At 36.5% G+C, this 14,130-nt stretch overlaps 1 protein-coding gene and 1 long non-coding RNA gene across 5 annotated transcripts in view; both read left to right on the top strand.

Annotated features, from left to right (window-relative positions):
* The first annotated feature begins 176 nt into the window (after positions 1–176).
* On the top strand, positions 177–4,916 carry LOC141292992 (uncharacterized). Its single transcript, XR_012340612.1, has 3 exons — positions 177–462; positions 1,973–2,174; positions 2,265–4,916. It is a non-coding gene; the product is annotated as an uncharacterized lncRNA (long non-coding RNA).
* A 308-nt stretch (positions 4,917–5,224) lies between these two features.
* The window catches only part of slc25a14 (solute carrier family 25 member 14), a 28,040-nt gene continuing 19,134 nt past the window's right edge, over positions 5,225–14,130 (top strand). The window contains exons 1-3 of one of the 4 annotated variants that reach the window (XM_073824270.1): positions 5,225–5,369; positions 5,932–6,030; positions 6,673–6,811. In XM_073824270.1, coding sequence (XP_073680371.1) covers positions 5,967–6,030; positions 6,673–6,811 — 203 coding nt within the window. In that variant the 5' untranslated portion in view covers positions 5,225–5,369; positions 5,932–5,966. Of the gene's footprint in view, positions 5,370–5,803; positions 6,031–6,672; positions 6,812–14,130 lie in introns of those variants that run through there. The other 3 variants (XM_073824271.1, XM_073824269.1, XM_073824272.1) reach the window with 3 other exon arrangements.

Below are 14,130 nucleotides of genomic sequence, written 5' to 3' on the forward strand. Positions count from 1 at the left end.
TGTTTTTTAACAATCTGCACATAGTCGTTCATAACCGAGGAAAGATCTTTTTATGACAGTGCTACTACACAATAAAGCCTGACTCCCACTGGCCAACAATGTGGCAATGTTATTCATCCCTACTAGACTGTTCACTGCTATTGAATGTGGATTTTGGTCAGCAGTTGTTGTGCCCACTGCTACGCTCTGCCCAGAGAAAGCTCTTGGATGTGGTTTGTGCCGAACTGCACCCACCCCTCAACTACACACTGCTGCCTGTCCTTACCTTGAGCTACCTAAATAAGAAACATCTTGGGTTCCTTGAAAGCAAATCGAAAGTTTTTTTTAGGTTGTTAAGAGCACTGGGCAGAAGATGTCTTTAAAGCGGAGACTGATTTCCATGTTGCTGTGCTGTACGTACTGTTTGGCATCACTCTTCTGCCTTCACCCAGACAGAAACAATTGCATATCAAATGGAGCCCGGTGAGTTTTTGCTTATTTGTATGTATTTGTTAAAGGTTGTATATATATATTTGGTTTGTTTCTTTGTTTTTTTTAAACATAGACATATTTAGTGTATTATACACCAATATAGTGTACTAGCTACTGATACAACCAGGACATCGGATCCTCTCGTTTGTATAAGATCGAGGGGTGAGCAAGGTCATGATGTCTTTAATCATGAAAGGCATTCATAGAAAACCAGTATGGGCACAGAAACAATATATGAAAGGATCTGATCTTAATTGTCAAGCGTTTAAGGTGATAGAACATAAAATAGAATATTTTGACCATTTAAGTTTATTCATTTAGCAGACACTTTTATCCTAAGCAATTAACAAATGAGAATTACAAATGATTTTTCAAGAATGTTAGCTATTTTTGTCCATATGGATATGCATTGTATAGACAAAAACACTTACAGAAGACGTCATGTACACTATCATTTAAAAATTTTTGGACTATTTTTAATGTGTGTGTTTTTTTTTTTTTTTTAAAGAAGTCTCATCTGCTCACTAACCCTGCATTTATTTGATCCAAATACTGCAAAACAGTGAATTTTTAAAATATTTTTACTAATTAAAAATAAATGTTTTCTATTTTAACATTTTAAAATTGAATTCATTCCTGTGATTTCAAAGCTGAATTTTAGCATCATTGCTTCAGTCACATGATCCTTCAGAAATAATTCTAATATTCTGATTTGCTGCTCAAAAAATATCATTATATTGATTAGAATTTAGTTCAGGTTTCTTTGATGAATAGAAAGTTCAGAAGAACAGCATTTATCTGAAATATAATCTTTTGTAACATTATAAATGGCTTTATCATCACTTTTGATCAATTTAAAGCATCCTTGCTAAATAAAGTATTAATTTCTATCATTTCTCTCTCTCTCTCTCTCTCTCTCTCTCTCTCTCTCTCTCTCTATATATATATATATATACAGTATATATACTGAAGCTTTTCAATGGTATAGTGTATAATGTAACAAAAGTTTTTATTTCAGATAAATGCTGATCTTTGGATCTTTCTATTCATCAAAGAATCCTGTTTTAAATATTGATAATAATAATAATATTTAATAATAATAATAATCACAGCAATAAATATTTTTAAAAAAATATATATTCAAATTGAAAGCAGTTATTTGAAATAGTAAAACTATTTCACAATAGCACTGTAAAAAGTTTTCACCAGTTTCAACTTAAAATCTTAAGTTAAGCAGCTGCCTTAAGATTTTAAGTTAAATCAACTTAAGTCATTCAAACTTACAAGTTATATCAACTCATTTTTATTGTAATAAGTTAAAATTACATTTTACTGTTCAAAAACTTTTGTCTGGTAGTGTAGGTTTGCAAATTTGAACCACTTTAACCAAAGTGAGTAATGACGACAATTTTTATTTTTGAAAGGGTAAATTATCCTTTTAATATAATAAATCCTGTGATTAATAACTGTAACTCAATCCAACATCTTTTGTGTGTTGCAGCAATGTGGTATCAGTTCTTCAGCAGCTCTACCAGCGTGTGATGAGGCTCTTACGCACCACTCTGTGACATCACAACTGCCTCAAACTAGAGAGAAGCTGAAACCACAACGATCATCTTATCACAAAATCAGCATTACTAAAATAAAACTGTGGTCATTTGAGCGTGAGAATTTTAAAAGATATTCCTCAATATCATTAAAAGGTGCATCTTGTTCACAATGAGACTGTGTTCAAATGGTCATAAAAAGATTTACAATGCAAGGTAATGACATTTTATATGATCTCTTTGCAGGTTGAGGTGTTCGTTGTGAACAATGCTGGTGTGTATTTCTAGGAGCACAGTTCTGTTAGAGATGGAAAAATCTTGCTTGTATTACAACGTGCCATGCCATATCAAAACGTAACTCGTGGTCTGGATGAACAGAGCAAATACACAGACAAAACAGAGAGTGAATAGGCAATTCTTTAGTCGAACAAAGAGACACTTATTTAACCAAAGACTTTAGATATGCTTAACATGTAAGTTCCTTGAAAGGGACTTTTCTAATAAATTTGGCAACCCAGCACTGGATAAATATCGGACAGAACACATGCTGGGTTGTTTTATTTGTCAACTATTGTTTAGAAATTATTATATTGCTGGCTTAAAATGGGCTGGAAATTAAAAATCACACACAGAATTACAAAGGCAACAGCAATGCTCAAATGATGAACAGTTATTATTAAGCAAGAACACCCATGAACAAAAATAGAATTTATTTGGATGAATACAGCATAGTTTACAATATTACATACCATTAAACTTGTTTAACAAGAAGTTTGGAAATAAAAAAAAATAAAAAAATTAAAATTAGCATTTTAATTTAAGCATTCTCTGTAATCACTTTTCACCAAAATTGCTCTAACTCTCGTGCTGGTGTGTCTGCTAAATCTGAGCCTGTGATGGGCTGCTATTCGCTGGGGGAACTATGAACCTCAGACCGCTGCCTTGCGTTTCACTCGTGGCTGAAAGATGCCGTGACTGACTCCATAATCTGCCCATAAACAACACAGTACTGAGATTAGAGAACATACTTTAACATCAAATTAAATTAAATTCAGTATTATAATGAATAAAATCAGTTTATGTTATGCAAGGCAAAAGGCATTTCCATCATGTGAACTGACTGAAATCTTATCCTTGTATGTTGTGTTGGGTAAAATAATATAAGTTACAGCACAGCAAAGACTGTATAAATGAAATAAAATGTGTACAAACCTTTATTTCGCTGAAGAAGTACACCAAAACCGCTCTCTCCTGTAGAGGAAGCAAAAAGCCTGCACTCTGTCTCACTCAGCAGCTGGGTGTTTCATCAGAGACAGGCTCAATCCAGTGGTCGGGTAGAAAAAAATAACCAAATATTTAATAACCCATTAAAGGGGTCATATAATGTTGCTAAAAAGAACATTATTTTGTGTATTTGGTGTATGTGGTTTGAGGTTCACAAAACATATTATTTTCCACATACTGTACATTATTGTTGCTCCTAAATGCCTCGATTTTTACTAATCTCATAGTTGACGAAAAGCGAGGTGTTCGCTGATTGGCCAGCTATCCGGTGTGTTGTGATTGGCCGAATACCTCAAGCGTGTGAAGGAAATGTTACGCCCCTTACGCTGTGATGCCGTTTCCTAGCTGACGACAACAAAATCCATTATAAACGAAGCATTTGTTGCATCCAGTGGGGACATAACTACTGATTACAATGACTCATACTGTCTTTTTAGGCCTTGCGTTGCGTCACTCGCACCACATAAACATAACACCATGTCTGCATTTGCGATCACAGAATGAGAAATAACAAGCACTAACGTTACTCTACACTGCTCAAAACTTGCGTTTGAATAGTCAGTAGCAAATTCTTTAAATGAAAACGTACTTACAGGCCGTCAGTCAGAAGCGCAGACTGTCCTTGCAATGTTGGTATAGCCCCACTTTATAGCCTTAACCCTTTGTGTACAGCTGGCATTGTAAGCTGCTCTTCCAGGTTCAGGAAACAGTCCTCCCTGGAATGCGCATCACCCACTCAAATATTTGCATTGTACTGTTCCGGAACAGTACATATATAAATATAACTTAACCACTGATTTCTAGTTGTCCTCATTTGTAAGGCTAAACAAAGTACTTTTCCTTTTGCAATGAAACACACCGCATAACATGGCGGTAAAAGTTACGCCTTCTTTCTTTCTATATACATATGGGCGGTGTTATGCAAATCTACCGACGCTGTGACTTTAACAAGTGGAGGCGTGTTTGAATGAGCCATTTTAGGAAGGCGTGGCTGAGTCTTAATTTTTATAATAAATATCTCTTTGGATGTGAGACTTTAAGCTTTGCAACTTTACAGATCTTATCTATGCACAAACAGCTTGTAACACTCCAAATACAAAGTAAAACAAGAAACCGCATCATATGACCACTTTAAATATGACCCAGCAGCTTAGTTACAGAAAAGCACCTGGGTAAAAAAATAAAATAAAATAACCCAATAAAATGACCCAACAAGCTGAACCCAGCATTTGGGTTTAAAAACATAACCCAGCATTTTTTTAAATGCAGAGAAACTACCCAACACCTGGGTAGAAATGTTAAAACCAACCAAATTAAATTAAATTAAATAAAATTTTATCATTTGGGCTAAAAAAAAAAAAAAAACCCAGCATTTTTTAGAGTAGTTATCTTTGCAGTATTTGCATATCAAGTATGAGTTGAGTAACAGAAGAGCTCAGCGTTTTAAATTTAATTATAACATTTACAAGGCCTACTGTACGAAGTTTAACTGTAACTTTTTACAAAACACATTTTTATTTTTGTATTTTTTTATGGGGAAGAAGCAAACTGATGATTACTACTGAAGTGATAAAAATGTGTAAAGATGAAAATGAAATAAAGTTAATAAATATTGTTTACAACAGTTTTTGATCTCTGATTTATTTATTTATTTTTTTTTTTTTTCATTTTTCATTTTTGGTGAGCCAATACATCACTGCATAAATTAAAACAACCTACTGTAGTGAGTTTATAAGGGGCACTACATGAAGGATCACCCACATTTGACAAATAATTAATTTTCTTAAAAAAAAAATGTAAATCAAACCTCACTGACTGCCTCCCCCTCAGGGGCAGGGTGACATTGAAAAGGGGAGGGGGTGGGGGAATGTAGTCTCTTTCAAACTTCCGGGCGGTAACTTCCGGTAACAGTGAGTTGAGTTCCTGCAAGAGACACATGATGGGAAACTGAAAGCCATACGTGCGCTCCTGGAGTTTGACTGCGAAAAAGTACAGTAATCCTACATGTGGTCGAGACGATGGAGTCCAAAATAAAATAACAGAGGTGACTGAAGAACCAAGCCTCAGGTATGTGAGCTAACAAGGCGATATTGACTAGAATGTCGTGATTACTCAGTTTTGTACTTTATAATGGTGAGAGTAGTTCTGTTGTACCTGACTAACAGTTGCAAGCCGTTAGATGTCCGATACGGAACCAAGTGCAGCGATATTTCATGCTACGTCCACAACACAGACACATCTTATTTATATTCGTGCGTTTGTTGGCAATACGCAGCTCTTTTTAATTTTACACGGTAAACAAAAAGTTAAATGTTAACACGGTTTGATCAAAATAGGCGAGCCGTTGCTTGCTGTCACTCAACCTCCTTAGTGGCGGAAGTAGGTGGAACATCAGATAATTTCGACAAATAGGAATCGCCGACAAAATGATTGACAGCGTTTACAACCAATAGGATTTCCGCAAATTTCCTATGGCGCTTGCGATGAATCTTTAATGCGTCTTATTCCGGTACACATTTGTCTATGCATCTGACAAGACTGGCTGTAACACAGACGGGTAGCGCTATGTTGTACAATGTGAGATTAAAACAGCTGGTTTGCTTCTATTTTGGCTTTCTGCTGTTTTTAGTAGGACTTCATCAAGCCGAAGGGGCCGCAACAGAAATGGCAAACCTGAACTGGAAGCCGTTTGTCTATGGGGGAATGGCCTCAATTGTCGCAGAATTCGGTGAGTCTGTGCACCTGCTGTTTTTACATCATCATCATCATCATCGTTTATTACACATCACTTCTTTATTAAAGGTTGCATAGTATATGTTTTAATACATGTCAATATCTCAAATTGAAGAGCTATAATGCATTTAAATATTTAAGAGAGAATATAGATAGATATTTAAAAAAATTTTCCCAGATCGTTAATAGTTATTTTTTTCTACATGTCTAATAATTGATATATTAAAACGTGTTTCTGCTTTTTGACACACTTAAAGGTAAATAATCATCATGCATCAACAATAAAATTATGCATTATAAGCATTTACAAGTAACGTTAATATAATTATTATAATGTTATATCATTATTATTACTGTCTATTGCTACTATTATTTGTGGTATTGAAATATAATGTTACATAGATTTGTATAACTTTTACAGTATTATCTTTAGAATTACAATCACTGTGTTTGCCACGTTGGAAGGACTGTGAAATGGGCTTTGATTGTTAATGCAAGAACACTTTGTTTAAACATAACATTGCAGAACATGAAAAACAACATTCCCCATCCCCACCTTATTGCATACAATGAATGTGAAAGTGTCTGGAATCAGGTGCGACAAATACAAATAAATCTTGTTAATTAAATCTTGCAGGTACGTTTCCCATTGATCTCACAAAAACACGGCTCCAGGTTCAAGGGCAGACGCACTGTATGGAGGTCCGATATCGGGGAATGTTTCACGCTTTGTTCAGGATTGGCCGTGAAGAAGGCATCAGGGCATTGTACTCTGGGTGAGTGCAGATTATTTGAATATTTTGAATGACAGCAAATGCTTCATTTGCAGTGGATCACATTTGTTTTACATTAGCCTTTAAGTGTTTTACTGTATGCTTTCTGTAGCTCATAGTTGCGTTCCTTTTTAAAGGCATATTTGCAACCCATGCAGTGGTTTAAGGGGTTTAAATACAGCTGATAGCTGTAATAAACTCTAAATATAGATGATATTTAATTCACATGGTGTACTCGGGTCTGTAGAGGAGCTGAGTCAAGTGAAACTGGCCCAACCACTTTGGCATGAGCAGACTGCAGTCGGTCGAGTTGTCTCTGTGTCACTGTGCATCTTGTTTTTCAAACCATCATCACATATTAGAAGCATGCAGTAAATAAGTTTCTGTCATTTTCTTTTTAAAACACTTTTAGTTCTATGCATTCATTATTATTTCTACACATTTTTTCAGTATTTTAACATTTTTTCACTTGTCTGATTTGTGAACAATTCTTCTCAGCTGTTTGCAAAATCCCACAGGAGGATTTATTTGTGAATTGGACTCACTGATCCGGTCAGAGTGAGTCTCCAGGGTTACTTTAGGGTTCAGGGTTATTTGATTATTACAGGCAGGTATGCTAGAGCAGGATTGGAACTGAAGTTTGCAGGATGGTAGCTCTCTAGGAGCTTGGTCGGAGATCTCTGGTTTGCTTCATTCATTGCTGAATACAGCACTTTGGCATTGTGGCAGTTCTAAATCTATGTAAAGTTCATACTACAAGATTGTAAGACTTGCCTGAATCACTGTGGTGTTCGCACTACACAACAAGGATTCTTGTCATCTGTCGTTGTCTTTTATTGCTGTGCGGGTGTGCGCATACTGCACAACACAACTAGGGCCGAAACAATTAGTTGACATTATTGAAAACATTGACAAAAAAGAATTGTCAACCAATGATCAATAGTTTGATCTCTCACAACCTAATGTAAGGGCATGCAATTAAACAGTTTTATAAGCGTGGCGCTGTAGCGCAAGACTGTAATTCAACCCTTCCGAAATGTAATTCTAGAGAAGAAGACAAACATAGGCCTGTCGCAATAATAAATATATTGACTTATAGCCTGGGGTGCACATACGTTTTTAGCCTGGTTCTCATAAGAGTACCTGGAGATTTGGTTTGGTCCTCACGCTGCACATAGTATGACCCATTAAATATAAATCTAAAAAAATTAATAATAGTGATAATATCACTGGACTTTATTATTTATTTACTTTTTTAATAAGAATTTTCATAATTTTTAACACTAAATTAGGAAGCTTTTATTCAATGTTGTTTTCGTCAACGATGACGATTAAACAGATGACGATGACGAAATCATTTCGTTGATGCAACTTTTTTTCATGACGATAACGAGACGATGACGAGATAAAAATGGCTCGTTGATGACTAAAACATGACGAGACGTGTGTGAGTTTTCGTTGACGAGAATAGACACAAATGTTAGTGGGTGGTCCGTCAGACGTTTAAAATGCACGACATTTCTGCTTATTGTGCATGCCGATTAAAACCTAAGAAGTATCTGCCGCTATGGCAAGCTGTTTTAGCATTAAATACTCTTTGCCATACTAGTGGGCTATGGCAAGCCGTTTTAGCATTCTATCCTTGTTTGGTTACGCCCACCACCTGGCGTGCAGCGCACAACGTGCTCAACATGTCACATTGTTGTCACTCAGACAGACAGACGATTAACCATGATGGCGGCAGTTTGCACATTATTTCAAATATATGTCTTATATATACCATTCCTTCATTATTGTAATTATTGCTGAAAATAGTCGATCCGGAAGCTCACATTGTGTTGAACTATAGATCTGCTATTTTCACAACTTATAAGTGACACTACTACTACTGACCTACAATAATTTGTTAAAAGACTACTTTTCACCCTTTTTTTTGACTAAAACTAGACTAAAACCTTTATGACTTTTCGTCGACTAAAATTGGACTAAATCTATCACATATAGAAGTGACTAAAATGTGACTAAAACTAATAAGCATTTTAGTCCAAACGACTAAGACTAAATCTAAGATGGTTGTCAAAAACAACACTGCTTTTATTTTGGGGGGTTGTCGGCAAGTAGGTATATGCGTCAATACAGAGCGTCAGTGAAGCGCATAAATATACACGCTCCCGGGTTTAGCGCTTCTGATTCAGTGAATAAAATGTCACATTTTGCATTGTACTTAGAATTATGCTTTCAGTTAGAATGGAAATCTTAGACAGTATTACATTTTGTGTATTAACAGCTGTCAACCGTGTCGGTACGCAAATGCGTGCTCTGAACTAATTTACACAGCGCATTTTCTTATTTCGGTCCCGCATGCGGACCTGCGGACCACTTATGTGCACCCCTGCTTATAGCACAATATACAGTATCTCACAGAAGTGAGTACAGCCCTCACATTTTTGTAAATATTTTATTATATCTTTTCATGTGACAACACTGAAGAAATTACACTTGTAAAGTAGTGAGTGTACAGCTTGTATATGAGTGTAAATTTGCTGTCCCCTCTAAATAATACAACCCACAGCCATTAATGTCTAAACAGCTGGCCACAAAAGTGAGTACACCCCTAAGTGAAAATGTCCAAATTGGGCCCAAAGTGTCAATATTTTGTGTGGCCACCATTGTTTTCCAGCTCTGCCTTAACCCTCTTGGGTATGGAGTTCACCAGAGCTTCACAGGTTGCCACTGGAGTCCTCTTCCAGTCCTCCATGATGACATCACAAAGCTGGTGGATGTTAGAGACCTTGTGCTCCTCCACCTTCCAGTTGAGGATGCCCCACAGATGCTCAATAGGATTTAGGTCTAAAGACATGCTTGGCCAGTTCATCACCTTCACCCTCAGCTTCTTTAGCAAGGCAGCGGTAGTCTTGGAGGGTTCATTTGGCGTCGTTATCATATTGAAATACTGCCATGCGGCTCAGTCTCTGAGGAGAGGGGATCACGCTCTGCTTCAGTATGTCACAGTACATGTTGGCAGTCATGGTCCCCACAATGAACTGTAGCTCCGCTGCAGCCCCAGACCATGACACCCATACCACACTGCTTGACTGTAGGCAAGACACACTTGTCTTTGCCTCACCTGGTTGCCGCCACTCATGTTTGACACCATCTGACCCAAATAAGTTTATCTTGGTCTCATCAGACCACAGGACATGGTTCTAGTTATCCATGTCCTTAGTCTGCTTGTCTTCAGCAAACTGTTTGTGGGCTTTCTTGTGCATCTCTTCAAAAAAGGCTTCCTTCTGGGACGACAGACATACAGACAGACAGGCTGTGCACAAGGTGTTCGGGTCTCAGCTCAAGGTTTAGGTGTATTTGTTCATTAATGACGTCAACTAGTCGAAGTCAACTCGACTTTTTATCACATAAATGTTGATTTAAAAAAAAATCTGAAGTCGTTCAACACCTAGTATGTACAGTCGTGGCCAAAAGTTTTGAGAATTACATAAATATTGGAAATTGGAAAAGTTGCTGCTTAAGTTTTTATAATAGCAATTTGCATATACTCCAGAATGTTATGAAGAGTGATCAGATGAATTGCATAGTCCTTCTTTGCCATGAAAATGAACTTAATCCCGAAAAAAACTTTCCACTGCATTGTTAAGAAGGCTTCAGGGCGTCCAAGAAAGTCCAGCAAGCGCCAGGATCGTCTCCTAAAGAGGATTCAGCTGTGGGATCGGAGTGCCACCAGTGCAGAGCTTGCTCAGGAATGGCAGCAGGCAGGTGTGAGCGCATCAGCACGCACAGTGAGGCCAAGACTTTTGGAAGATGGCCTGGTGTCAAGAAGGGCAGCAAAGAAGCCACTTCTCTCCAAAAAAAAAACATCAGAGACAGATTGATCTTCTGCAAAAAGTATGGCGAATAGACAGTTGAGGACTGGGGCAAAGTCATATTCTCCGATGAAGCCTCTTTCCGATTGTTTGGGGCATCTGGAAAAAGGCTTGTCCGCAGAAGAAAAGGTGAGCGCTACCATCAGTCCTGTGTCATGCCAACAGTAAAGCATCCTGAGACTATTCATGTGTGGGGTTGCTTCTCATCCAAGGGAGTGGGCTCACTCACAATTTTGCCCAAAAACACAGCTATGAATAAAGAATGGTACCAAAACACCCTCCAACAGCAACTTCTTCCAACAATCCAACAACAGTTTGGTGAAGAACAATGCATTTTCCAGCACAATGGAGCACCGTGCGTAAGGCAAAAGTGATAACTAAGTGGCTCGGGGACCAAAAAGTTGAAATGTTGGGTCCATGGCCTGGAAACTCCCCAGATCTTAATCCCATCAAGAACTTGTGGTCAATCCTCAAGAGGCGGGTGGACAAACAAAAACCCACTAATTCTGACAAACTCCAAGAAGTGATTATGAAAGAATGGGTTGCTATCAGTCAGGATTTGGCCCAGAAGTTGATTGAGAGCATGTCCAGTTGAATTGCAGAGGTCCTGAAAAAGAAGGGCCAACACTGCAAATACTGACTCTTTGCATAAATGTCATGTAATTGTCGATAAAAGCCTTTGAAACGTATGAAGTGCTTGTAATTATATTTCAGTACATCACAGAAACAACTGAAACAAAGATCTAAAAGCAGTTGAGCAGCAAACTTTGTGAAAACTAATATTTGTGTCATTCTCAAAACTTTTGGCCACGACTGTACATGACATATATTGCCCATTATATTTACATAAAAATCATCATGTTTTTTGCATTACACTTGCTCCTGTGTCTTTTGCGGCTTCTCCTACATAACATGGTGTAGTCATAAGGTGCTAGTTAAAATAAAAATGCTTCTACAAAAAAGTTTAATCTGCAGATATGGCCTTGTTTAGGGAACTGTGCCTTTGTGCATACGTACATCTGACTGCGAAGTAGGGATTGTTTTTCAGAAATAGTACGCACCCTTAATTTACAGAGAAAAATCTGTTGAGGAAAAATCTCCATTCAAGTTCTTTGTGCGTTATTCTTTTTTTTTCTTTTTCTTTTTTTTTTTTTTGCTTGTTACTATTTATTCAAGTTTTTTTAAGGTATTTTTATTTTTTTAAAGATATTTTGATACCTGATTTCCATGATCTAAAAATTCTTAAGAATTAAACGTTTGTCATTTGAAAGTGTGTAATCATTCTTGCATTATTATGTTGTTATATTATGATTATATATTCAGTGGCATAAAATGGTCTTAAAATGGCAATTATATCACTTATCGCAATTTCTGGGGCAATATATTGCACAACAAAAAAGTTACTGTGAGCAGCCTAGAGACACATGCACAGTGCTAAGTAGGGCTGCACGATAAATCGCATGCGATTGTCATGCGTATCTCATCAGTAAAGCTGGTTCTGTGATTAGTAGTAAATCTCCATCATGTGCGTTCAGATGGCGTGGTTTTTAAAACACTGAGCCGTAGATCACTGAAAAGCTACACAATTTCGTGTTCAAAATCGAATGCGATTCATCCCCGATTTTGAACGCGAAATTGCGTAGCTTTTCAGTGATCTACGAAATATGCGATATGCGAAATATCGTGCAGCCCTAGTGCTAAGATTCAGAGTGTAAACGCAGTCGAACCAAATGCTGCTGAGAGTGGCGTCTAGAAGAATATGTAAATATGTGCTGCATGCTTTTGTCTCAATAACAAAGTAAATGACAAAAATGACAGTGGTAAATAAACAGCAGTTAAGAAAGCATCTGATCATAACAATGTGGATAAGTTTGCTGCTCTGCAATCGGAAGTCCAGTCACATTTAATTATAGCGCTTTAAACAATAGATTAATTTTTAAAGCAGGCAGCTTTACAATATTTTCTGTTATAAAGCAGCTGTCAAGTGTGGAGCCGAGCTAATGATACTTTTTTATTTTTTTTTATTAGTGCATGCATGCATGCATAAATAAGAAACTAATAAATAATGTTATTACATTAAAGTGATGGTTTGGTTTGCACAGATTAAAGCTTAATCTAGCTCAGGACTGTTTTGACTTTATAACACTAGAAGGTGTTTTAAGAGAGCTAAGATTGTGAATAAAATAATTGAACCAAAAATAAATGATTTATCACTAGGTAAAATGATGCATAATTCAGTCAGAGACTTTTTTTCATCATTGAGTTAATTAAATGGTGGTTGAGAGTTGTCTGTAAAGTTATAGGTGAATACCTTGTTTTATTTATTATTTAGAATATGTGTAACGCATTACATGTAACGTGAGTTACGTAATCAGATTACTTTTCAAGTAACTAGTAATGCATTACTTTTTAATTTACGAGAAAATATCTGTTACTTTTTCAAATTAGTAATACCAGTTATTATATATTATATCCCCATGTTGGGAGAAATCAGGAGTTTTGTCATAGTTGAATAATAGAACAAAGCCTACTGAATAATCAGTGAAATAATCAATTTAATAAATTATTCATTGTAATAATCATTAGATTAAGTGAATATCAAAATAATCAATTGTTGCGGCCCAACACTGACAAGGTGCACAAACTACAAACCCTTTGGTTAAGAGACAGACCCGACTGTCAGCAAAAATACATTTTCATGCATAAATTCTCATGAGCAATTACAGTGATTAGGACATTTCTTCAGGCATGGTCAGTTTGCATTCATAGTTTAAGTGGTCTGTGCGCTTATTTTATCTGAAAAACAACACAAATTTGTTTTGAAATTTGTAGTTGTTAATAGTTGCCTATAAACACATTTCAGGAGACCAATAAATTCTGACACTTATGTGCTAATCTGAGTTTGTCCTAACAAGCTGTGATCACAGTAAGTGTCGCAATTTCTATTTCTGTGCCGTTATGATGAGTGGTCCTGCTCACAGTGAAATTTTTTGGATCAATATGAGAATGTGGCAGAAACAGTGGCTCTGAGTATGTGGACAACAAGGCCTGTCTGTACTGCCAAAAGGGTTGGTGGTAATTGAACAGTAAAATGATACAGTGTAATGTTGTATACACAATATATGCATTTGGTACATTTTAATTCTTGTTAGTTGATTTGATTAATTTAAGGCTTTTCCTTGAACTTAAAGTATTAGTTCACTTTCAGAACAAACATGTACAGATAATGTATTCACCCCCTTGTCATCCAAGATGTTGATGTCTTTCTTTCTTCAGTCGTAAAGAAATTGTTTTTTGAAGAAAACATTTCAGGGTTTCTCTCCATATAATTAATATGTATGGTGCCCTCAAGTTCTAGTAATCTAGTGAAAAGATCCGTTATTTTCGAAACAAATTGACAATTTATATACTTTTTAACCTCAAATGCTTGTCTCGTCTCTGCGA

Source organism: Garra rufa, chromosome 19 (genome assembly GCF_049309525.1).
Source record: "Garra rufa chromosome 19, GarRuf1.0, whole genome shotgun sequence".
Classification (NCBI taxonomy): domain Eukaryota; kingdom Metazoa; phylum Chordata; class Actinopteri; order Cypriniformes; family Cyprinidae; genus Garra; species Garra rufa.